The sequence below is a fragment of the Hyperolius riggenbachi genome, chromosome 8 (assembly GCF_040937935.1).
Source record: "Hyperolius riggenbachi isolate aHypRig1 chromosome 8, aHypRig1.pri, whole genome shotgun sequence".
NCBI lineage: Eukaryota > Metazoa > Chordata > Amphibia > Anura > Hyperoliidae > Hyperolius > Hyperolius riggenbachi.
The window spans coordinates 176,054,459-176,081,842 of NC_090653.1; the positions used below are offsets into that span (position 1 = coordinate 176,054,459).

Here is a 27,384-nt window from a genome sequence, read left to right on the forward strand (position 1 = left end):
AAGTACATACTGGCAAATAACAGACATCTTTAAATAGTACACATGGTTGACAGCATCCAATAAAATTCAAAGTTATCAGCCCCAATCATGATGGTCCTATGCTAGTGGACCTGATGGGGAACTTACATGTAGCTGCCACGATAGGTTGCCTGAGCATGAAACCACCCACCTGTTGTATTCCCCACTGCCTGGCCAGTCACCGTCCCCCTTTGGTCCGCCGGAACTCACTGTGGGTACCGCCCTGCACGCCCAGCGTTGCCGGCGGATTCCCTATGTGGATACACGCAGTGGGCGGAGCCAATGCTCCGTCCCAGCGTGTCTCGGCGGACTCTATGGAGACGTCAGCGGCTCTCAGCCGCCGACGTCACCAGTTGTATTCTGGGGGAACGGCGCCGCCAGCCAATCAGGAACCTCCCATCTCCTGGCAACTCTTAGCAGCGTGGCTGTCGCCTGGCAACCATGGTAAACATGTAGCCAGTGCGGCGCCACCATAGTATCAATACACTACATAGGCATACCATGATTAATCATAATATCACAAACTTCAATCTTAACGCAGAGAAGAGGCATCGAGGCAGGAGAAGAGCATAGCAGAGGGAAAAGAAAAAGGAAAGGGAAAGAGTTTAAAAGTAGTAGACAGCAGCTAGAAAAGGGGGGGGGGGGAGGAGGGGGAAAGGACTCAGCTTGAGTATACACAAGACATGGAGAGTTGGTAATATCTCACAGAGCCAATACATAGTAGTCAATTGGGCCACCATGTTAGTCAGCTCAGATTTATGGTCATTGAGAGGGTGGAGCCTCTCAGGAGAGGAGGTGACCGTATTAAAAAACTACTCTGGAGGGAGGCCTATTGGATTAAGAGGCTGGACACAATGGAGCCAAGAGGACTTAATAGGGAACTTGATTTATTGCCCTTTCTATAGGTGCCTAGTGACACTTTTATTTTATTTGTATATTTACTTTCCTCTGACAGACTCCATTGTGTCCAGCCTTCATGCATCCTGTGTGTCCGATCATTATTTATAAACTTGGTGGCCCTTGGGAACAATTGACTACTATGTATTGGCTCTGTGAGATATTACCAACTCTCCATGTCTTGTGTATACTCAAGCTGAGTCCTTTCCCCCTCCTTCCCCCCCCCCCCCCCCCTTTTCTAGCTGCTGTCTACTACTTTTAAACTCTTTCCCTTTCCTTTTTCTTTTCCCTCTGCTATGCTCTTCTCCTGCCTCGATGCCTCTTCTCTGCGTTAAGATTGAAGTTTGTGATATTATGATTAATCATGGTATGCCTATGTAGTGTATTGATACTATGGTGGCGCCGCACTGGCTACATGTTTACCATGGTTGCCAGGCGACAGCCACGCTGCTAGGAGTTGCCAGGAGATGGGAGGTTCCTGATTGGCTGGCGGCGCCGTTCCCCCAGAATACAACTGGTGACGTCGGCGGCTGAGAGCCGCTGACGTCTCCATAGAGTCCGCCGAGACACGCTGGGACGGAGCATTGGCTCCGCCCACTGCGTGTATCCACATAGGGAATCCGCCGGCAACGCTGGGCGTGCAGGGCGGTACCCACAGTGAGTTCCGGCGGACCAAAGGGGGACGGTGACTGGCCAGGCAGTGGGGAATACAACAGGTGGGTGGTTTCATGCTCAGGCAACCTATCGTGGCAGCTACATGTAAGTTCCCCATCAGGTCCACTAGCATAGGACCATCATGATTGGGGCTGATAACTTTGAATTTTATTGGATGCTGTCAACCATGTGTACTATTTAAACATGTCTGTTATTTGCCAGTATGTACTTTGATCTCCAGTAAGCTTGACAAAGGGGTTTGCTACCCTGAAACGTTGCTATTACTGCTGGAGTCTCATATGCAATAAAAGAGCAGAAATTTTACTACTGATGGTGCCGGCTGTTCCCTTATCTACTTGCTGATCGTTCCAGAGGGCTGCTGGACTACTAGCCAGGCACATCGAAACGCTTAATCCATAGAGGGTGCTGCTACACTACCTTACAAGGATATTGGCGTGGGACATTTCCGAGGATATTGGCGTGGGAACTTTTTTTTAAAGGTACAGGTAAGTATTTATGGTTAATTTAGAATAATAAAATACTTTTTTCTGTGGTTGTGTTTTTATTTCATTTAACCATTTGCGGAAATGGGGAAGGGGTACTTTGTACCCCTATACTCATTTTTACTGGGGGGGGGGCAGGCATCTGGGGGTCCACTTCTTAAAGGGGACTCCCAGATGCCACCATGAACCCCCCCAGGGAGGCATCGCCCCACCTCCTCCTGGGGCACCGAGGTGGGGAAGAGCCGTTTATCCACAGATTAGACAAAGGCTCTGGGGAGAAGGGAAGGCTTGGCCGCCCCTCTCCCCTGTAGCCCGCCCATACCATGGACCATGTGGGCTTGTATAGCTCAGGATGCGAAGCCCCAGTCAGCCAGGGCTCTGCATTCTGGCTAATCCCAGCCTGTATGGGGGACAAAGGGCTGCAGAGGCTCGGTAAGGGGGGACCCCACGTCATTTTTTTTTTTTAATTTCCCACTATCACCATCACATCCCACCTTTATAATCCATGCAATTTTAGTGATTGTAGCATGTATGGGGGCTTTGCTATTAGCTAAAACACCTTTTCCGTGATCATGGGCGTGAATTTCCATGATTGCCTCATTCACGAGAAAATCCGAGTCGAATTCGTGAGTCCATTTCAAATCAGGAAATTATTCACGCCACTTCTGGATTTTTTTTTTAACCACGGCCGAATAGTCGAATCTGTGATTGGGGGGTATCCGAGCATCACTGCCATTATATCAATTAGGGCCTGATTCACAAAGCGGTGCTAACAGTTAGCACGCTGGTGAAAAGCCCTTTATCACGCTTAAACTCAGTTGAGTAAGTTTAGGTGTGATAAGTTTAGGCATGATAAGTTTAGGTGTGATAAGTTTAGGCGTGATAAGTTTAAACACCAACTGGGTTGCACAGCTGATCAAAAGTTTTGCGCTAGCAAAGTCTGGTGCACTTCGCATAGAGTTTAATGGCGCTGCTTTGCGTGCGGGACTTTACGCGCGATCTAAACTTATCATGGCTAAACTTATCACGCCTAAACTTATCACACCTAAACTGGCTTTTCACCAGCGTGGTTCAATGGTTATCATGCCTAACATCTCTAACTGGGTTAGCACCACTTTGTGAATCGAGCCCCTACTTTCGATAACAACTGTAAAGACTATTGATGTACAAAGTAATTTTCATGTTTCCCTATGGCTTATATGGGCGATATTACAGGTTAACAGAGTGCTGACCCAGAAGCTGTTGCGGGGTCTTAGCTATTTTTAAATTGAAGGACAGAGAATTCCATTGACCACAGTGGAAAAACAGGATGCAGGAAAGGAGAATGAAGTAGACTATGCGAGTATGATATGTGTATGTTTATTTTGACTTTTATTTTTTAGTTTGAGTTTGCTTTACCACTTACTCCACAGCTCAGTATATCTACGTCAGCTGTGGCTTCCCCCAAGGCACATCAACGTAGATCAATGTTCCTGCTTGAAACTGCTGCTGGGAGTGATCGGGCACGCCCCCATGCACGCTTCCGTGCATTTACTATGCAGCACTAATTGGTCCAAGGGAAAAAAGCTTTCCCTGAGCCAATTAGACAACCCCCGAGAAATGAATGAACACTGCTGTAGCGAATAGCGGTGTTCACTCATTATAATGTAAACAGTGTGTTGTGCACAGGCTGTGCACGGTCAGATGCATTCCCCCTCTTCCATATCCATATAGAATGAATGGTTATTGGGAACTGAAGTTCCCAAAACCATTCAGAGTGTCCCCCTTAATGGTCGATCACCGCTGCAGCCAAAAGCGGTGATTGATCATAGAAATGTATACAAATGCACTGCTGCGCGCAATTGGGCGCGCTCCCGTGCGTGCTCCCGCGCGTGCTCGTCGCCAACTGTTGCCCCCAATCTGGGAACACTGTTCCCTGTGTCCAGAGTGTCCCCCTCATTGATCGATCACCGCTGCAGCCAAAAGCGGTGATCGATCATATGTAAACAAAGCACACAGTGCCTGTGTTGATCAGGCGTACTCTTGCGTGCTCCCGTGTGCGCTCCCCTGTCACTCCAGTTTGTCCCCATGTTTGATCGATCACTGCTGCAGCCATAAGCAGTGATCGATCATGCCCCTGTACCTGCTGATCTGCCCCATCATGTCTTCCTCTGTAGTCCTATGCTGTGCAGTGTGCACAGTGCTTTCTCCTCCAGACCTCCCCCTGAATTGGTTACTGGGAGCATTTGTTCCCAGAACCAGTTAAATCACAGTAAATATAAATGATCACTGTTGTGACCAATCATAGTGAGCATTCTGTTATGCAGCCCCACCTACTGTCCCAAGTATGAATAGTCAATCAAATTGCTTCTTTATAAGATTGATTGCTGCTGCAGTCAATGGCAGTAATCATACTTATAAAAGTAACAAAAATACTGACAAAGTATCTCTTCAAATGCTCAGTTACCTCAGAAGCCTGTAATTCTGTCTTCTGAGGTGACAGGTAGAGATGGCTTGAACTGTTCACCGGCGAATGGTTCCCGGCGAACTTCCGTGGTTCGCGATCGCAGAGAACCGCAAACTTTTGCGGAAGTTCGATTCGCCCCCATAGTGCATCATTAGGGTCAGCTTTGACCCTCTACATCACAGTCAGCAGGCACATTGTAGCCAATCAGGCTACACTCCCTCCTGGAGCCCCACCCCCCCCCCCTTATAAAAGGCATGCATCGTCAGGTATTGGACTCACTCGTGTGCCTGCAGTAATTAGAGAAGAGAGAGCTGCTACTGAGAGAGCTATAGGGAAAGCTTAGTTAGGCTCTTGTAGCCTTGTTAGCTTGCTCCTTGCTGATTCTTATTGCTAAAAAAGCACCCCTCAACAGCTCTTTTGAGAGCTAATGATGTTCTTGTGATCGGTTTTTTTTTTTTTTTTTGTGGCCCACTTGCATTATATACAGCTCTGTCAGTCAGTCGCAGCTGGCCTTTGGCACCTTAATTCCTACTGTGCCACTGCCAGGCCCAGCACATTCAGTGACTACCTGTGTGTGTGACAGGCAGCTGCACATTTGTAATCACAATCACTGGACCTGTTCACTGTTTAGTGCACCTACCTACCTATACCTATGTGAGCGCACGCATTGTTAATACCACCAGTCATTGCACCTGTCATTGCAGTCTGTGTGTGTGTGTGACAGGCCGCTGCACATTTGTAATCCCATTCACTGCACCTGTTCACTGTTCAGTGCACCTACCTACCTATACCTATGTGAGCGCACGCATTGTTCAGTACCACCAGTCATTGCACCTGTTCAGGGTACCTGTGTGTGTGTGTGTGACAGACAGCTGCACATTTGTAATACCAGTCACTGCAACCTGTTCACTGCACCTGTGTAACCGCATATTGTTGTACCAGCAGTCACTGCATACCTGTTCACTGCACCTGCGTAACCGTACATTGTATTAGTCAAGTCAGTGCATACCTTTCACTTCATCCCCCCAATATAGACAAAACAAAAGGCAGAGCCAGAGGCAGGCCACCTGGCAGGTCTGGTTGAGGTTGCGCCATCGTGATTTCGTGCAGCCCTCGACCAAAGTACAGTGTTCAGAAAAAGGCATGTGCCATCAACACCCAATATTGTCAGGACGTAGTTGACTATTTAACACAGAACACCTCATCTTTCTCAGCTTCCACACGGAAGCGTCACATATCTTCCTCCTCCTGCTCTGATTCTGGCACCCCACTTAACACTCAGTCGTCCACCACCACCAAAGTGCCATCACCCCAGGGCTCAGCGGTGTAGAATTTTTTGTGTGCGTCTACCTCAGATGAGAGCAATGCCATCTGTACTCTCTGCCACCGAAAATTTAGCCATGGAAAGACCAAGACCCGCGTAGTGACAACTACCTTACGAAGGAACATGATTACAAAGCACAAACTGCAATGGGATGACCACCTGAGGAAAAGCAGCACACAAAAGCAAAGCCGCACACCGCAGTGGAAGATACCAAGCCGCAATTCTTTCTTAAAAAAGGCGATAGCTAAACTGTACTGTGATGTTGAAAGGCAAGTGGTGACATCTCTGGCACACAGTGTTGGATCAAGGGTCCATCTGACCATGGATGCCTGGTCTGCAAAGCACGCTCAGGACTGTCCGAAGACTAAGTCAGTCCTGTATTTATAAAGCAGGCTAGATATGACAGTGCAGTTTCTAGGAGAAAGAAAAAAGAGTAAGAGTAAGGGACAAAATGACATCACGATTGGTTTCTAGAGAATAACAGAGACGTAGACGCTGGCACTGCAGTGTGAATAGCTCCTGTGAAGAGGGAGAGGAGGTGGTGAAATGCAGGGTCCTGGTGGTCTTGCAACAATGGAAGCGTGCTCAGGCCATGAGAAGATCTGTATGCAAAGAAGGGAAAGTAGCGCTGGCACTGCTTCAGTTGCTTAATTTAATAAAAAGGTGGTCGTTACATAGTGCATCAGATGCATACATCAATAACAATTTTGACACATTGCGGAGATATGCTGCAAGTGGATGCGGTGGGTGCAGGGGGTGAAGAGCCTTACAGCCGTTTCGCGCTAGTGCGCTTCTAGAGGCCTCCTGCACCCACCGCATCCACTTGCAGCATATCTCCGGTATGTGTCAAAATTGTTATTGATGTATGCATCTGATGCACTATGTAACGACCACCTTTTTATTAAATAAAGCAACTGAAGCAGTGCCGACGCTACTTTCCCTTCTTTGCATCAACAATATTTCAATGGGCGCATATGGCGGAGCCCAAACTTCCGCTGCCATCCGGCACCCAAATTTCCTGTTTCCATTGCATAGTGTTGCTCCACCACTTATTGCACCACATAGGTGTTGCAAGAAGCACCACCGTTTCTTAATCTCAAGTCCTGCTTCTATGGCCTAATGTTTCCACTGCCTTCTGTATGCTGTCCATTACACAAATTTCCAATATTCCTGCTGCCACTTCAACTGCAATTTTCTGATTTTTTTTTTCCCTGGTTGCTACTGTTCTCTTTCATATACCTAGCAAATGTGGTGGGTCTAACATGTATAGTGGCTTTGCTATTAACCTTTACAATCGGCCCATTGACTCTTACAATTCAGCTTCGACGAAAATTCGCGGTACCATTTGAAGTTCGTGGAAATGTTAAAGAGACTGCCAGAGGCATTCTTGTTTATCCCTATTCATGTATACAAGGTAAACAATTTGAAATAATGTGCAGCATGATTTCTAATAATATGTAGTGCTGAACTTAAAGTGAACCTCCGGACTAAAAATCGACTCAGCAGCACTGAAAACGCTTGGTTTTTTCTTTAACAGTTTCACAGCTTCAGAACTTTGTTTCTCCTATACAAGCCTCATTTTTAGCTGCACAGAGGAAAACTGCCCGGGCTTTTTTCCCCTGATGCTGTGCAAAGCATGATGGGATTTCTAATGATGTTGTTCTCGTTCTGCTGTTTTGGTGCATTTTTTTTTTTTTTACATTTTGAATTTGACATTTGAAGCCTAGCGTGTGCAGCTGGGAGGGGTAATCAGGACACAGGATAGCTGGAACTGTGTCTCCTGCTCCTTGTCACCTCCTTTCAACCAAAAAGATGGCTGCCCCATGACAAAGATGGCAGCCCCCATGAATCACAAACATTTGCCTGTTCTTTTAAAACAGGGTGGGTAAGAGATTATATTACCTATCTATTCTAATTAACATAACTAATGTAACTTGATGACAGTATGTTTGTTTAGGCTGAAGTTCCCCTTTAAGGAATTATTTATGTAATTACTAAGATTGAATAAATTTCTTAATGATGATTTCTGGCCAAGTGTTATTGGAATGTGTATAGCTTATAGTGCTTGTATTAACTGTTTTCATCAGGAAGTTGTTTGCTGTTTCACTGAATATACTGCAGGTAAATTGCATGTTCAATGTTTTACTCTGGTTGCATAGTAATGTATTTTATTCAAGCTTAATGGGCTTTTTTTTTCTTCTAGGTGAATTGACAGACCCCAAGAAATCCTGAATCTGAATGGTTTAGCTAAACATGGAAACATTGGAGTCAGAATTAACCTGTCCAATTTGCCTGGAATTATTTGAGGACCCACTTTTACTTCCTTGTGCCCATAGCCTGTGTTTTAGCTGTGCCAATCGCATACTGATATCAGGAAACTCTGGCAGTGAGATAGAAGAGTCGGTTACAGCTTTTCAGTGCCCAACTTGCAGATATGTCGTATCACTCAATCACCGTGGTTTGGAAGGGCTGAAACGAAACGTTACTTTACAGAACATTATTGACCGTTTCCAGAAGGCCTCCCTGAGTGTACCAAGCTCTCCCAGTGACGACAGCAGAGATAAAAGCTATACAAGTATTCCAGTCATGGCAGCAGAACGAATACCTTGTCAGTTCTGTGAAGCTGAACCACCAAGAGATGCTGTGAAGACTTGTATCACTTGTGAGGTATCTTACTGTGATCGTTGCCTGCGTGCAACCCATCCTAACAAAAAGCCTTTCACCAGTCACCGGCTGGTAGAACCTGTACCTGATGCTCATTTCCATGGACTTGTTTGCCTGGAGCATGAAAATGAAAAGATTAATATGTACTGTACAGTTGATGATCAGCTCATTTGTGCCTTATGCAAATTAGTTGGGAGACACAGAGAACATCAGGTGGCCTCTTTGAGTGATCGATATGAAAAACTGAAGGTAAGTTACAACATTCAGTTTACTTGTGTAAAAATGAGATGCTTTTTGTTGGCTTCTGATGAAAAGTATTTCTGCTATGCAATCTAGCATGGAAGGCCCAGAAGATTATAACATCCAATCAGATATCTGTAATTATTTTTTATGTTCTGGATATTGCAATGATTCGAATGCAGTACATCTCTGTATCACTGTTTATGTTTGATTCAAACACTTTCATAAAAAGGTGTAAAAGTGAAAATGTATGAGAGTTTTAGGGTATATGTAACTGAATTAGGGAAGACAAATGTAATCGTATTAATCGTATTAAACATAGAGAGCAGCTAAAAAAAAAAAAAAAAAAGACTGCTGCAGATAAGGGCCTTGTGCCAGTTCTCTAAAATGGAATGCTTTATGTATATATATATGTATATATATATATATATATATATATATATATATATATATATATATATATATTGGAGGAAATAATTATTTGACCCCTCACTGATTCAGTAAGTTTGTCCAATGACAAAGAAATGAAAAGTCTCAGAACAGTATCATTTCAATGGTAGGTTTATTTTAACAGTGGCAGATAGCACATCAAAAGGAAAATCGAAAAAATAACCTTAAATAAAAGATAGCAACTGATTTGCATTTCATTGAGTGAAATAAGTTTTTGAACCCTCTAACAATAAAATACTTAGTGGAAAAACCCTTGTTTGCAAGCACAGAGGTCAAACGTTTCTTGTAATTGATGACCAAGTTTGCACATATTTTAGGAGGAATGTTGGTCCACTCCTCTTTGCAGATCATCTCTAAATCCCTAAGGTTTTGAGGCTGTCTCTGTGCAACTCTGAGCTTGAGCTTCCTCCATAGGTTTTCTATTGGATTAAAGTCCGGAGACTGACTAGGCCACTCCATGACCTTAATGTGCTTCTTCTTGAGCCACTCCTTTGTTGCCTTTGCTGTATGTTTTGGGTCATTGTCGTGCTGGAACACCCATCCACGACCCATTTTCAGTTTCCTGGCAGAGGGAAGGAGGTTGTCGTTCAGGATTTCACGATACATGGCTCCATCCATTTTCCCGTTAATGCGATTAAGTTGTCCTGTGCCCTTAGCAGAAAAACACCCCCAAAGCAAAATGTTTCCACCCCCATGCTTGATGGTGGGGACGGTGTTTTGGGGGTCATAGGCAGCATTTTTCTTCCTCCAAACACAGCGAGTTGAGTTAATGCCAAAGAGCTCTATTTTGGTCTCATCAGACCACAGCACCTTTTCCCAGTCACTCACAGAATCATTCAGGTGTTCATTGGCAAACTTCAGACGGGCCTGCACATGTGCCTTCTTGAGCAGGGGGACCTTGCAAGCCCTGCAGGATTTTAATCCATTGCGGTGTAATGTGTTTCCAATGGTTTTCTTGGTGACTGTGGTCCCTGCTAATTTGAGGTCATTCACTAACTCCTCCCGTGTAGTTCTAGGATGCTTTTTCACCTTTCTCAGAACTATTGACACCCCACGAGGTGAGATCTTGCGTGGAGCCCCAGAGCGAGGTCGATTGATGGTCATTTTGTGCTCCTTCCATTTTCGAACAATCGCACCAACAGTTGTCACCTTCTCTCCCAGCTTCTTGCTAAAGGTTTTGTAGCCCATTCCAGCCTTGTGCAGGTCTACAATTTTGTCTCTGACATCCTTGGACAGCTCTTTGGTCTTTCCCATGTTGGAGAGTTTGGAGTCTGCTTGATTGATTGATTCTGTGGACAGGTGTCTTTTATACAGGTGACTAGTTAAGACAGGTGTCCTTAATGAGGGTGACTAATTGAGTAGAAGTGTCTAACCACTCTGTGGGAGCCAGAACTCTTAATGGTTGGTAGGGGTTCAAAAACTTATTTCACTCAATGAAATGCAAATCAGTTGCTATCTTTTATTTAAGGTTATTTTTTCGATTTTCCTTTTGATGTGCTATCTGCCATTGTTAAAATAAACCTACCATTGAAATGATACTGTTCTGAGACTTTTCATTTCTTTGTCATTGGACAAACTTACAGAATCAGTGAGGGGTCAAATAATTATTTCCTCCACTGTATATATATATATATATATTCATTATCAAAAAGTATATATATATTCATTATTAAAAAGTAGATTTCAACATTTATTTTTTTGTTTTAAACTTACAATAATAAAGCGAGGCCCGGGGAATTAAAGTCAGAATAGGACTATTTGGTATATTGTACTGTGGGATCAGATTGAGAGACAATGCAGATTATGCATGACAATTCAGAAATCTATTCATGTTGTCAACAGAAGCTAATAATAGGAACATGTATATGTATCTTTCAGCAGGGAACTTGTGCTGTGATTTATGATTTTACAAACTTATTAATATGGGTGCAGCCTGTATTTAATGTTCATCTGTAAAGCCAAGTTTTTACACCTTATAAAAAACATATAAAATGCCAATTTGTAAATGTACGAAAAAAAGAAGAAAATATTTGAAATAAAATCAGCTGATGTACAATAGTTTCTCTTAACACTAGCTTCATGTTTAGTTTCAATAATACCCATATTTCACTCATTTATATGTCACCTACTCTGGTCTGTAAGCATATAATGGATTAATGTCCTCAGTATAATCACAGTACTCTCTACAGTGGAACCCTATGTGTTGGCCCCAAATGGTAAATGCAAATTATTAATATTGAAAAGGTATTTGACTTTACAAATTCAATTCTGAGTGTAATGAATAAATATGAAAACATAAAACACTCTATTAAATCTTTTAGTAAACTAGAAAAGCCAAAATAAATGATACCAAGCGCTGAGCAATTATATACTAAGGATTGCACATACCCTAGGAAGGGGAGCCTCACAGTGGTACATTTTAACCACAAACTACCAAATGATCCACTGCAGTCTACAAAATAGCAATCACTTTATTTAAATACTGCATACAAATCCCCAAGAAAACCCCACTAAAAAGAGCAGCCTGTGATATAACACTGAGCCATATACACTGCCGGCATGAGTCACACAGCAGCGCAAGCATTCCACACATCCATGCAAAGCGTCCATTTAACTCCCGGGGGTAATGAAAAACATCATCATATTCCAAAGGACAAAAAATGGTATGCTGGGCAGTGTAGTCCAGTGATTAGCTCTTCAATGAACTTGGCTGGGATCAATCTATTACAACACAGTTGTAATGCTGGGGGGCTCATACTTTCTGACCACCCAGCACAACAAGGCTAAGAGCTGGATAATGGAAGGGCAGTGTTCTCCCCAGAATTTTTTTCCAGCCGGGTGGCATGAAAAAGTAGCCGGGTGGGGTGCGAGTGGGGAATGCAGGGCCGCGCATCTCTGCTTACAGCATAGGAGGAGGTTGAGGAGTCGAGCTGATGACAGCCAGGTGCTCACCAAAATTAGCCAGGTGAAGCACCCCACTAAAAGATCATATTATTTAAGCTCGCCTTCCCAGAATAACTTTGGATGAACCTCCTTTAATAAGTAGTAATGCCTTGGTTAGCAAACATATGGCAGGGATTAAATTAGTGCTGCAGAAGACGTCAGTGCTATATAAATGCATAATAAGAATATAGTAGGACATTAGACTATGACTATGATAGGATTAGATTGTGAGCTCCTCTGAGGACCGTGACATGACTATGTACTCTGTAAAGTGCTGCAGATGTCAGTGCTATATAAATACATAATAATAATAATAATAAGGTAGGACATACATTAGACTACAACTATGGTTGGATTAGATTGTGAGCTCTTTGGGCTAGTGGAAGGAGTTCACTGGTGCTAGTGCGGGAAAGGAGACAGTCACTGCGGCTAGTGGAGGGAGAAGGTCACTGGGGCTGGTGGGGGGAGGCAGAAGGTCGCTGGAGCTAGTGGGGGAAAGAGGTCACTGGGGCTGGTGGGGGGAGGCAGGTCTCTGGAGCTAGTGGGGGGGAAGAGGTCACTGGGGCTAGTGGGGGGGAAGCAGAAGGTCACTGGGGCGAGTAGAGGGAGATAGGTCACTAGGGCTAGTGGGGGGTAGAAAGTCACTTGGCTAGTGGGGGGGGGGGGAGAAAGTCAATGGGGCTAGTGGGGGGCAGGTAGAGGGTCACTGGGGCTAGTAGGGGGGGGGGCAGGTAAAATGTCACTGGGGCTAGTGGGGGATGCAGAAAGTCTCTGGGGCTAGTGTGGGGAAAGACGAGGTCATTGGGGCTAGTGGGGGTTAGATGGAAGGTGACTGGGGCTAGTGGGGGTAGGGAGGAGGTCACTGGGGCTACTGGGGGTAGGGAGGAGGTCACTGGGGCTAGGGAGGAGGTCCCTGGGGATAGTGGGGGTAGGGAGGAGGTCACTGGGACTAGTGGGGGTAGAGAGAAGGTCACTGGGGCTAGTGGGGGTAGGGAGGAGGTCACTGGGGCTAGTGGGGGTAGGGAGGAGGTCACTGGGGCTAGTGGGGGTAGAGAGGAGGTCACTGGGGCTAGGGAGGAAGTCACTGGGGCTAGAGAGAAGGTCACTGGGGCTAGTGGGGGTAGGAAGGAGGTCATTGGGGCTAGTGGGGGGTATAGAGAAGGTCACTGGCGCTAGGGAGGAGGTCACTGGGGCTAGTGGGGGTAGAGAGAAGGTTACTGGGGCTAGATAGAACGTTACTGGGGCTAGGGAGGAGGTCACTGGGGCTAGAGAGAAGGTCACCGGGGCTAGATAGAACGTTACTGGGGCTAGGGAGGAGGTCACTGGGGCTAGAGAGAAGGTCACTGGGGCTAGGGAGGAGGTCACTGGGGCTAGTGGGGGGGGTAGATACATATTTACTGCATTTGGCTGCAGCTGTCCATTCCTCCTCTATTCCTCCGGGGGCGGGGCTTCCTCTGGACAGGAGACAACTTCCTCCAGGCAGGGCTTCAACCTGCCACACACAAGCTCCCTGATGAGCTTCCCCAGGGCTGGAGCAACCCTTCCTCTGTGCGGGAGTCCTATAGGGGCGGGGTTTCGGCCGCCAGGGGCGGAGTTTCGGCCGCAGGGGGCGGAGCTTATGCCGAGAAACCCTGCTCTTCTCAGCTGCGGGAGACATGATGGACTGGCTGCCTGCCCTAGCCCCACCGATCCTGTTCAGAGGATAAAGCCTGTGGGCGGGGCATGGCTTCAAAGAGTCCCCCGGGAAATCCCCCAGCGGCTCAGTCAGTAGGACCCTGGTGATCTTTCCCCGGCGGCTCAGTCAGTACAACCCTGGTAATCGTGTGCAGAGTTCTTAACTTCTCATTGGCCATTGCCGTGCACAGTCCTATCTTATCTGGAGCTGCCTGAAAGGAATGGGACTGGCTGCAGTGCTGACATTTATACAGCCAGAACAGAGAAGAGACGCTGTGTGGAATCGCTCAGGGAAGAGGGGAGAAAGTCTGTCTGCAGCTTCAGGCTTTCTTCCCAGCCTCGAGTCACGCACTAGTCTCCCTGTGAGTTCCACTCACGTGTATCTGAGCGGCAGCCTCCACTAGCTGAGCTGCCCAGAAGTTAATAGATCGGCAGAGGAGCGCTCCTGCAGTGCCAGGCGGGCGGGGTTTCAAAACAGCTGGGCGCCCCGCCCACCTAATTAGTCCTGGGGAGAACACTGAAGAGGCTACACAGACTGCCCAGAGCAACTGCAGCGCAGTGCGATGTTGCGCTGCTCTTGCGATAGCAAACATTCAGACAGATACAAGACAGACTGGAGTGAGGTAGCCAATAGCAACCGCAGCAATGGCTACCTTGCAAGGACAGGACTAGGAGGACAGAGGTTGACAGAATGAATGATTGCTAATCTAGTCAACGCCTCAGTGACAGCAAGCATTCACAAAGACAAGAGTGAGGTAACCAATAGCAACCGCAGCAATGGCTACCTCGCAAGGACAGGACTAGGCTAGCTAAGTACGGGTGATCACGCTAAGCGCAACCTACCGAAACATGCTAAAAACTAACTAGCTGAACACAGGATATCAACAGTTCGAGTACGTATATATCAGCGGCACTGATATATCACCGTAACACGAATACAAAGGAAATAACAAACGCTGACTAGAATATGTATATATATATGTATATATATATGTATATATTGGCGATATAACATAAGCAAGGACACTAGCTAGATATGGACTGGAGCAATAATAATGGCAGTATTTGTATAGCGCCTTTCTCCTGTCGGACTCAAAGCGCTTGCGAGGCAGCCACTAGAGCGCACTCAGTAGGCAGTAGCAGTGTTAGGGAGTCTTGCCCAATGAACTCCTTACTGAATTACTGGCTTACTGAACAGGCAGAGCCAAGATTCGAACCCTGGTCTCCCGTGTCAGAGGCAGAGCCCTTAACCAGTACACCATCCAGCCACCACCAATACAGCGAACTAACTAGGCAATACAAACAATACAAAATCTCTGCGCTAGAAGGAGTGCGTATATATGTCCCCGTGGGAAATATATAATCGTAGCTTCACAAGGTAACTGAACTAGAAGGAATATATTTCACAGTATCAAATGACCCAGTAACAGCTTAGACAGAGCTGAAACTATGACAGGCCAGGTCTAAAAGGGGAGGCAGACTTTTATGCTGGCATCAGCCAATGGATGCAAGCATGCAAATCTCCACACAGCTGAATGAAAGACAATGCATGCAGTCCTATGCAACAACATGCATGCAGGAAATCCAGGGCTATCTGGCTGCAGTTCAGCTGTATTAAGCTATTGGTGGAATGATGACAGCATTCTGAGATGCCCAGAACTGCAAAGCAATTGCAATTGACAATGTGGCTCATTGCGAATGCACAACCGAATGCCAAGCCAGAACTGTCAGTTTGCGGCTCCACCGTAATGGACAGAACACGTCACAGGAGGAATCCTTACAACAGTGTCCCGCATCCAGTATGCTCTTAAGACACACACATAGCTGCAACACAGATCTCATCAGCAAAAAGCAAGCGGCTATATTAGGCTGGAGCATAAGCAAAGAAATTGCAGATATACAGCAGCGTGACCAAGAGGGCTCTCACCACCTCCTGCCAGTAACCCACGGTGCCCTGGAGGGCGCGCACCACCTCCGAAGGGCATCCACCATAATTGTAGTCACTCAACCAGCTGGTACTTCGCCGGGTCAGCACTGAAGAAAACTGTCCCCACTTGCCGCTGCCACTAGTGTTCAAATCCAAGCCATCTCCGGGCTGTGCGTAGCGGTGACGTCACCACACTGCCCTCTAGCCGTAACTAGTATTGCCCGCCCATCCGGGCTTCGAACAGTCCACCATTTTCAAGGTTTAGATTAAGTGGGGGGGAAGGGATTAGTTATTGCCCTCTCTGCCCTCCATACGGAACTCATAGAGCAACTAAAACTTAAAGGGAACTTTAACTGAGAGGAATTTGGTGGCTGTCTTCTTAATTGTCTAATAAATAATGTAAATTGCCTGACTTCTGTGGTGACACTAATGGTCACTGGCCCAGATTGAGCATGCCGATCAGATGTTTTGACTCTGGTCTTACTCAACTAGCTGTATGCCTTGCTGCAAGTGTTTGACTCAAAACAACTAAAGCAAAAAGTTTAGCATGACAGCCAGGTAATTGGCATTGTTTATACCGGAATGAACATGCCAGTCTCTGTATTCCTCTTACTCTCATACACCCCCTGGTGCTGCCTAACCCTAACCACTTTGCCTGCATAAACACCCCTTTACACATAGAAAGGATAAAATCGTAATAACACATATTATCGTAAATAAATCATTACATTTAATGACCTATTTTCGTAATTACATCATTACACATCCTAAAGACCTATATAATTTTTAATTACCGTAATTACATCATTACACACTTTATTTATCGTAATGTCACATAGATCAATATAATCCCCATACATCGTCAAATATCGTAATAAAAATACACAATGTCACACAAAGAAAGTGAACATTTTGTCTCACAAACCTCTATCAATCAATCATACTTTATCGTTTTACGTAAAATGTAGATATTTCACGACGGCACCCAAACATTTGCAAAGTTGAGTGAAAAATTACAAAACCAATAATTAACATTAAAAAGATAGCCACGCCTAAATCTATTAGGCCCGGTTCACACTTGCGGTTCTCTGCCAAACGGACCGGATGACCTGACCGGATCCATACCGGATCCGGATCGGAACCGTACGGTTCTGATCCGGATCCGATCCGGATCCTGTCAGGTTGCATCAGGTGTTCATCAGGATGCGATCCGGATCCGTTTGGCAAAAGATAGTAGAAACCGAAAAAAAATGTTGGGGTCTGGGAGGTCAGCAGAAGGTGGACCTGTGGAATCAGGCCCTCCGCTGTTTAGCACTCACCTCCACCTCCGACATACTGCCAACATCTCCAGCACGTTTAAAGTCATTGCTGCTCCACTCCAAAATGCTTGCCCATGTGTCCCCATCCAAAATCGCCGCTACAATACGCATAGAAAGTGGGGTAGAACATCCGGATTTTTAGCCAGTGTGTTGTGCGCTCTCCGGTTCTCATTGGTTTGTATTGGCCGGATGGTGCAGTCCGGCTCCGCTCCGGATACGGCTGCCGGAGGAGCCGGACCAAAAAATAGCGCATGTTGGGTCTTATGCCGGAGTCCGGATCCGGTCCGGACGAAACGGACGCATGTGAACGGACGCATAGGCTTTCATTGCTATGCCGTGCGTCCGTTCCGTCCGTTCTGCATGCGGTCCGGCTCCGGCACGGCGATTCCGGACGGCGACCGCTAATGTGAACCAGGCCTAAGGCGCATGCGTCATACATCAGTCGGAGACCCATGAGCTGTGGCAGGCTGGCAGCCACTTGTAGCCTGCTTGCTGTAAGGCTTGACAGGTTATGTCCCCAATCAGTCTCTATGCCCCAATCTAGTGCCATGGCTCTGAGCCCGGGACACGGTCTTCACCTATAGACAAACCCCCGCGTGAATAGGACACTTTATTTTTCTCCTGATTACAGGTACCCCCAGGTCTTAACATGCAAGGCATACAAACTGAAGTAGAGAGGATAATAACCCGCCAGAACCCCACTGAGGCAAGTATAACACAGTTCAATAGTTCATAAGTATCACACAGGACTAGTCCCTTGATTTTAGGATGATGAGGCCCTCAGCGTCAATTGCCAGTAATGACAGATGGTTTAGGGAACAGACAGTGGTTGATCCAAGCAGCAACCTAGAGAGTTCAAGCAAGGTCAGAATGCAAGATTATCCAAGCAACAATACAACTTTCATCCAATCAGTGACCGGCCACACTCCGCACATCCAGTCACAGCAGACGCACCTGCCAAGTGTCAGCCGCACAGTCAGTTGACGCTGAACTGTCAGCTGACTGCAGTCAGCTGACTATTGTTTACCTTTGCGGAGGGCGTACTGAAAACGTGCCCTCCGCCTATCAGAAAGTGCGGCCTGTGTCCCAGCCTGCACGTCATTAACGGGGAACAAGCTCTGAGACCCGGAAGCGGTGGATTCTGCCCGGTTCTTGGCACAAACATTAGCATTCACAGGCAAGTTCTTTATACTTGCTAGCTGCACACTACTCTGGACCCATGGGGGTTACCTCAAAAGCACCAGCCGGTGAGACCTAAGCTTCCTGTGTAAGCTGCTGTCTGATCACTGAGGAAATTGCCTATTTGTGCACAGCTGCATCCCTATAGTATCATCCAGGCTGCATGGAAATGTGGACAGAGGAGCACACTATCAGTACTGTACATGCATTAACTGGTGAGACCCATGCTTCCTGTGCAAGCTGTTGCATGATTATTGCATGCACATCCCTGCATATTGAGCACTGTGCATTTTGATCTAGAATGGACACTGACTGTGCTCCCTGAAGCATTGAAAAGAAAAAATGACTCCCAATTATTGACTGAATTAAGATCCAGTACTACGGTATACTTTATGTGCTTGAGCATGACCGTTTCTGTTATTGTAACGATTTGTGTCAGCAAAGAACAGAATTCTGATTATTAGGTGATCTGCAGTATCACCTATAATGCAGATATATACCTGATTATATGGTGATCTGCAGAATCACCTATAATACTGGTATATAAGAAGCTGATGTGACAACAAATAGCAATGAGTGATTGGTGCAACAGTAGTACTGATAGCTTTGGCAATACCTCACCAGAGGAGCTGGTGGGTACTAACAGTACAGTGTCCCTCACCAGAATCAAGGGCCCTCTGGTGAGAGTAGAGTGATCAGACAGATCGAGTTTGGCAACAGTAGTACTAATAGCTTTGGCAGCACCTCACCAGAGGAGCTGGTGGGTACTATCAGTACAGTGCCTCTCACCAGAGTCAAGGGCCCTCTGGTGAGAGTAGAGTGGTCAGACAGATCGGGTTCGGCAACAGACAGACAGAGGCAGTACAAAATCAGGAGGCAGAGACAGAAAGGTATAAGCAAGCAGAGTCGGCAGCAAGATCAGATGAGCAGAGGTACAAAGTCACTGAGCAGAAGAGTAGTCAGAACGAGCCAGAGTCATACACAAATAATAACACGGTAATGTAAGTCTTTAAGGCTATCAAACAATTCCTATCTTGTGTGAATTCCCCGGTTTCCTCCCGGATCAAAGCACACCGGAACTATCTAAGGGTCTGAGCGCTAACACAGAATATTCCCAACAACAGACAAGTTGCGAGTGATTCAGCTAGGCTTTTGAAGCAGAGGAGACCCTTCAGGCGTGCCCCCCCCCCCCTCCTATCAACCAATGAGGAGCGGCGAGCGTCTCCTCTGACGTCAGCCGACCGGCCGGTCAGCTGACGCGCCTCCTCCCCGCATAAAGGTCCCGTCTGTGCGCGTGCGCACGCGACAAAGCAACCCTATGTGCAAGTGACAGACCTGTCCTCGGCGTGCTAGACGCCTGAGGCACGGATACATTGCTAAACAGGGAGCTGGAGGCAGCTGCGGTGGTAGCGCTGTTCACCGCGGCTGCCTCTCCAGCGTTTGTTACAGTTATAGTAAACTTCCAAAGTAGTAGACTCCTTTTTCTCCCTGTAAAAGTTAAGAATTCAGATATGTAAATAGCAATATTATTATTATTATTGATTTATAAAGCGCCAACATATTCCATGGTGCTGTACAAAGTAAGAAACAAACATGGAGTATATAATAATACAGACAATGGTGTATACCAATACACTACATACAGACTTGATAACAAAATACAGAATCGATACAAAATACAGAATTGGTAATTACAGTGACAAAAGTAACACAATGAATAAAATGTATAACAAATTCCAAGACACAAAAGGGTGAGAGAACCCTGCCTTTGCGAGCTTACGGTCTAAATGATTTTAATATCCCTGTAGTCGACCTATAGTGTACATCATTGATAACTGATTACAGGCCATTAAACATTTGCATGGCAGATAAACTCTTCTGAGTACAGTGAACAGATAAAATCCGCAATAGTTCAATATGCAAACTGTAAGATCAGTGGCGTAACTAAGGAGTGTGAAGTGCAAGTTTTACATGGGGCCCCTAGAACTCTATTGATATAGAGCCTCAAAACCTACCAAGGACTGCTGCAGAGTCGGAGAGGTGTAATAAGAGTAAGGAAACGTTTTGTTAACGATTACTACTATTCCTTGGGCTAGTCTACCTAACACTGCTACTGCCTATTGAGCACACCCTAGTGGCTGCAGCTCAAGAGTTTTTGAGTCCACCAGGAGAAAAGTGCAATATAAATGTTATTTGTCTTGTCTACTATTCATAGCACATATACAGTAGAGATGTTCATTACCAGCATAGCACCAATGCAAAGCTAATAAGATGAATGAAGGAGGGCCCCTAGTGGGCACCTCGGGTCCAGGGGCCCCAGTGCGGTCGCAACCTCTGCAACTCCTATAGCTACTCCACTGTGTAAGATATTAAAAGACGCTAATTCAGTTGAGAAATGAAAACATTAAACTTATCTTTTTTTTAGTTATTAAACTAGGCAAGCTATATTTAGGAGTAGGTTTATAGATTATAGTTTATATATCAACACTTTATGTTCAGTTCAGGTTTTCTTCAACTTGAGTAAAGTAAACTGGTAGGAAATAAGAAAATGCATTTCAACCTAATTATTATTATTATTTAGTATTTATATCGCGCCATCATCTTCCGCAGCGCTGTACAGAGTATATTGTCTTGTCACTTAACTGTCCCTCACAAAGGGCTCACAATCTTATCTCTACCATAGTCATATGTCTATGTATGTATGGTATAGTGTATGTATTGTAGTCTACGGCCATTTTTTAGCGGGTAGCCAATCTTATCTGTATGTTTTGGGAATGTAGTAGGAAACCAGAGTGGCCAGAGGGGACCCACACAGACACGGGGAGAACATACAAACTCTGTGCAGATAGTGCCCTGGCTGGGATTCTAACTGGGGACCCAGCGCTGCAAGGCTATATTAATCAATGGACTAGGTCACACTTAAATGCGTTTTTTGTGTGCATAAAAAATGACATCGGTGCAGCATAATTCCGTACGCCATTCATTTCCTCTATCAATTACTTTAGTTACTGTGAAAAACACATGCATTTTTACACATACAAACACACACGGTGTGCAGATAGTGTTGGTATAAAGACTTTTATGGATATCTGTCATGCCGGATGTTTTGCCGGCCTCTGATGCGAATAGCGGCGCATCTGCCGCTTCCGCATCTGCTCTCGCGGCATCTCCCGCCGCAGCGTCTCCGGGCCTCCCGCCGACACCTGGGAGGTCCGGTCTGCTGGTGAACATGGGCGAGCGTCAGGCTCGCGTGCGCGTGGATCGCCACCACACTTATTTCCTGAGAGGACGGGTCAGCTGACCTGGAGGTCAGCTGACAGCTCCCGGCTTCCTGATTGGCTGGGCTTCTGGGCGGCGCCGTTTGAATGGTCCTCAATATATTAGGACCTGCCTGTCATTTGCTCTTTGTCTGTTGTTGTGAATACTTCAGTGTTAGCTCTCAGACCTTAGTCAGATCCTGGTGTGTTTGATCAGGCAGGACCCCGGGGATTCACACATAGCTTAGGATTATTAATATTATTATTGTATTGATATTTCTGTGTATGACTTCTTGCTTGAACCTTTGATTACTCTCTCTGCCTCCTGATTATGTACCTCGCCTGTCTGATCTGTTGCCGACCCTCTGCCTGATTACCGACTTTGAACTTTGCCTTACGATTCTGTGCTTTTGCCTATTTGATTTGCTGCTGACCTTTGCCTGTTTACCGACTTCGATTTGCCTGACGATTCTGTACCACTACTGACCGACCCGTTGCCGACCTCGCTTGTACGACGACTCTCTGCATGGTGATAGCCCCAGCCACCAAGGGCTATCACTTTAGGAGTACTCCTAATATTACTGTGCACCAATTCACCTGTATAAAATACTGACTACTGTTCTGATTGAGCACGTTTTGTTCACCTGATACGCCACTGATCATTACAATATCCAATATCCATAATTATGGGTGCATTTGTAATTAAATCCGTAATTACAGTTATGAGTCATAATAACAACTTTGAGTACATTACAGAAATGCATTTTTTAAAAATGGTTGGACCAATCAGAATGTCCCTAGAAACCAATAGGAATGAGTTGAGCTCTGGGCCAACCCCACCTTATATAAAGTGGATGCCATTTTGAATTAACTCAGTACTGTGTGGAGAGGTTGTTTTGGATAGTGCACTTCTGTGTATTTGCAATTTGCAATTAATTTGTGCTAATTTGAGACTCATTGTACCTGTGATTGATAGCTTTGTGATTCAGTTAGAGAATTTGTTTACTAATTGTTTGCTTTGTGATTCAGTTAGAGAGTTAGCTTACCGCACCAGTGTAGTTAAGTAATAGTGTGTAGTCAGTGGTAGTTTAGAGAAAAGAATTTCATACATTTAGCAAAAGTAGTAGTTAGGGTCCAAGGATAGGGAAGGGACTTAGTTTGAGACTGAGTTAATAGTATGTAAAGTGTGCTATTGTTTAGACAGTTAGTACTAGTAGTAGCAGTATAAGCCAGTCACTCACTACTCAGTGACTGTGTGTGTCATTCAGAATAGTATGTGTCATTCAGTATAGGTATTTCTGCACTGTTTGATTATTACAGTTCTATCTAGATATATTCATTTTTTCTGAGTTAGTTTGAGAGGGAACTTAGTGTACTAAGTTTGTTTAGGGACTTACTTTGTTCTTGAGCTATCAGCAGCAAGTTAGTTAGTACAAGTGTACTTATTGTAGAATTACTTTAGTCTAGCTAGTCAGTGTTCACTTGGTAGGCAGGTTTCGTGTGCATCTGTGTGCAATTTCTTGTTTGTGCTTTTTTTTTTTTTTTAAACATATTTTGATTTTTAGATTTAACAGTAACAGTAGCAGTTTTCAATTACACAGAAAAAAGTATAATTCAATGTTCCAGTCCATGAGCAGCACCAAAGGTGAACCATAGTATGACTTAAGGTGCCCATACACTCGTCAGATTGGCAGCAGACAGATAAGAAATGCATCTGATGATCTATCTGATGCGTTTTTAGAACATTTTTTACCAGGATAGAATTCCAATAGATTTCAGTTTGAAATCTGTTGAAATTCGATCTGATGGCATTTTTTTGCCATCAGATTTCCATTAAGGCCAATGCAAACTGATAAGCAATCACATCAGATCGACCTAAATTTTCCACCCTGCTAGTTCGATGGAAATCCATCGAAATCGATCGAAATCGGCCGTCGATCGGTCGATTGGCCAACCGATTTGCGATCGATCGATCGATCGATCGATCGCGATCGATCGGTCGGCCAGAAAATCGGCTGAGTGTATGGGCTGCTTTAGTTTGCGATTGGATTACAGCGGCCAGAACATTGGGAGGCTACTCTTTGGTAGGCCATCCTAGTACCAGAAGAAAACGCTACTGACGAACAGGAAGAACTAACTTAACTTATACTTCTATAAACCCAAAAGGTGAACACCCACCCTCCCTAAACAAATAGGTCTATGCTCTCTCTTTGTAGGGGATTATCCTCTTATCCTCTATGGTCTAACTATATTAGAATAACCCAGGGGGCAAAGCTTTAATATGATATTTCCAATGGGCCCAAGGTGCCTGATAGTTGTTCAGTACAATACCAGGACGTGTATTTAAAAGGTTCCATTAACCTGTTAATCTCCTCACGAGAGAATGTTAATTTAATATAAGGCTTCCATGTCTCGAAGAATTTTTTAGCGTTTTTTTCTTTATGCAATAGTGTGTCAATTTTATCCATAGTAAACAAATCTAACATTTCATCCTTGACATCTTGAATGGTGGGGGTAGAAGGATATATCCATCTGTTGTATATAGCTTTTTTGGCTGCAGCAAGAGTTAAATGTAAGATATCTGAAGTTCTAGGAGGATTCAGAGGCCTGGTATCATTTTTTTTCAAATGAATGGAACAGGAACAATATTGGATTACATGTATGATGGTCACAGCCTAATTTATCCAGGAACCGAGAGACCTGTTTCCAGAAGCGCTTTATCTTCGGGCAAAACCATATGCAGTGTGTTAGATCAGCATTAGGGTGTCCACACTTAGTGCATTCTGGCTTGTAGTTTGGAGGGGGTTGCTTGTATTTAATATTAAAAGCGTATTTGGCGTTGTGTAGTGTTGGGCGAACAGTGTTCGCCACTGTTCGGGTTCTGCAGAACATCACCCTGTTCGGGTGATGTTCGAGTTCGGCCGAACACCTGATGGTGTTCGGCCAAACCGTTCGGCCACATGGCCGAACTAAGAGCGCATGGCCGAACGTTCCCCGAACGTTCGGCTAGCGCTGTGATTGGCCGAACGGGTCACGTGGTTCGGACCCGAACGCACTCTGATTGGCCGAACTGTCACTTGGTTCGGGTAAATAAATACCCGAACCACGTCATATCTCCGCCATTTGTCTGTGGGTTTAGCTTTGGGTAGGCAGGCAGGGTAGTTCGCGCTCCAGCCACGCTAGCCAGGGTCCCCCCAGTCATTCCAAATAAATCATGAGGCGGCACACCACTGGCTGCAAATATGCTTGTATTAAGAAACAGAAGCACTACATGTTACGGAAAATCCTTCATCAGGTGCATAACCCCCAGTCATTGTGTCGCTGCTGGGAATAGTAGTACACCGCTCGCTCAGCCACACTATATAGCATTCTGTTTACTGCCACTCTGTGTACCTCGCTCAGCCACACTATATAGCATTCTGTTTACTGTTCTGTGTCTGCTGGGAATAGTAGTACACCGCTCGCTCAGCCACACTATATAGCATTCTGTTTACTGCCACTCTGTGTACCTCGCTCAGCCACACTATATAGCATTCTGTTTACTGCCACTCTGTGCACCTCGCTCAGCCACACTATATAGCATTCTGTTTACTGCCACTCTGTGTCTGCTGGGAATAGTAGTACACCGCTCGCTCAGCCACACTATATAGCATTCTGTTTACTGCCACTCTGTGTACCTAGCTCAGCCACACTATATAGCATTCTGTTTACTGCCACTCTGTGTCTGCTGGGAACAGTAGTACACCGCTCACCCGCCACTGTATAGCATTGTGCTCTGTGTCGCTGCTGGGAATAGTGGTACACCGCTCACCCGCCACTGTATAGCATTGTGCTCTGTGTCGCTGCTGGGAATAGTGGTACACCGCTCAGCCACACTATATAGCATTCTGTTTACTGTTCTGTGTCTGCTGGGAATAGTAGTACACCGCTCGCTCAGCCACACTATATAGCATTCTGTTTACTGCCACTCTGTGTACCTCGCTCAGCCACACTATATAGCATTCTGTTTACTGCCACTCTGTGTCTGCTGGGAACAGTAGTACACCGCTCACCCACCACTGTATAGCATTGTGCTCTGTGTCGCTGCTGGGAATAGTGGTACACCGCTCACCCGCCACTGTATAGCACTGTGCTCTGTGTCGCTGCTGGGAATAGTGGTACACCGCTCAGCCACACTATATAGCATTCTGTTTACTGCCACTCTGTGTCTGCTGGGAATAGTAGTACACCGCTCGCTCAGCCACACTATATAGCATTCTGTTTACTGCCACTCTGTGTACCTCGCTCAGCCACACTATATAGCATTCTGTTTACTGCCACTCTGTGTCTGCTGGGAACAGTAGTACACCGCTCACCCACCACTGTATAGCATTGTGCTCTGTGTCGCTGCTGGGAATAGTGGTACACCGCTCACCCGCCACTGTATAGCATTGTGCTCTGTGTCGCTGCTGGGAATAGTGGTACACCGCTCACCCGCCATTGTATAGCATTGTGCTCTGTGTCGCTGCTGGGAATAGTGGTACACAGCTCAGCCACACTATATAGCATTCTGTTTACTGTTCTGTGTCTGCTGGGAATAGTAGTACACCGCTCGCTCAGCCACACTATATAGCATTCTGTTTACTGCCACTCTGTGTACCTCGCTCAGCCACACTATATAGCATTCTGTTTACTGCCACTCTGTGTCTGCTGGGAACAGTAGTACACCGCTCACCCGCCACTGTATAGCATTGTGCTCTGTGTCGCTGCTGGGAATAGTGGTACACCGCTCACCCGCCACTGTATAGCATTTCTGTACTGCCACTGTACTGCTGCCAGTCAGCGTGTACTTTAAGGATAAGTGAAATGAGGAAGAAATCCGGTGAAAGAGGGAGGGGCAAGGGTAGAGGTGTTTCCCCTGACGGTTCACGTACAGGCCACAGGGGAGCACCCAAGAAAACCCACTCAATACCGCCCATGTTGTCCAGGACAACAACCCTCACAAATCCAAAAGAACAGGACCAGATAATTACTTGGATGACCTCTCAAGCGTCCAGCAGTGGGTTAAGCAGCACCAGCACATCACGCACGAGGTCCGAGTCCTCAGCCAGTTACAAGGAGCCAGTGGGCACAAAGCTGACACAACCGGCAGCGACACCACGCACACAACTGCCAGATAACCAGTCCGATGAATTACCTCAGGACACAATGGGGTATTCGCAGGAGCTATTCCCAGCCCAACAAACTTCCACCTTTCAAAGGTCAATGGAGGAACAGCCAGAAATGTTGTGCTCGGATTCACAACCATTAACTGTGGGAAATGCACCGCGCATTGAAATACAAGGCGAGTCCGAGGAGGACTCGGAAACCCAAATCCCAGAGCAAGTTGGGCAGGAGGGGTTGCAATTGCAGGAGGTCGGCCGACAAGATCTGGAAGACGACGTTGGAGTGAGCTGCGCAGAGGTTGTTCTGGGGAGCTCTACTCCACGGCGGCGGCCCCCCACAATGACATATGACGAGTTTCAGGAGATGGAAGAGGAGGGTATGGACAATGTGGACAGAGACCCAGATTTTGTTTGTGAACGAGAACATCGCCGTCGTAGCAGCAGCACAGATGAGTCTGTTGAAGAACCCACTGCTGCACGAGTTCGCCTTGTGCCACAAGGTAGGCGGCGCGCAATTTCAGGCACCACAAGCGTGGAAGTTCAAGTAAGAGGCAAAAGAGGCGCAAACAGAAATCGCCAGCAAGGCAGGTGCTCCAAAGTCTGGGCTTTCTTTGAAGACTGCACTGAGGATGGTACTATGGCGATTTGCAAGGTGTGCAAGACCCGCCTGAGCAGGGGGAAAAGTATTAACAACCTCTCCACCACCAGCATGAGCCGCCACATGCTATCCAAACATCCCACTCTG

The 27,384-nt window shown here is 46.0% G+C and overlaps 1 protein-coding gene across 3 annotated transcripts in view; it reads left to right on the top strand.

The window, feature by feature from the left end:
- The window catches only part of MID2 (midline 2), a 594,385-nt gene that overhangs the window by 68,577 nt on the left and 498,424 nt on the right, over nt 1-27,384 (top strand). For all 3 annotated transcript variants that reach the window (XM_068247691.1, XM_068247690.1, XM_068247692.1), the window contains exon 2: nt 8,046-8,755. In XM_068247691.1, coding sequence (XP_068103792.1) covers nt 8,096-8,755 — 660 coding nt within the window. In that variant the 5' untranslated portion in view covers nt 8,046-8,095. The remainder of the gene's footprint in view (nt 1-8,045; nt 8,756-27,384) is intronic.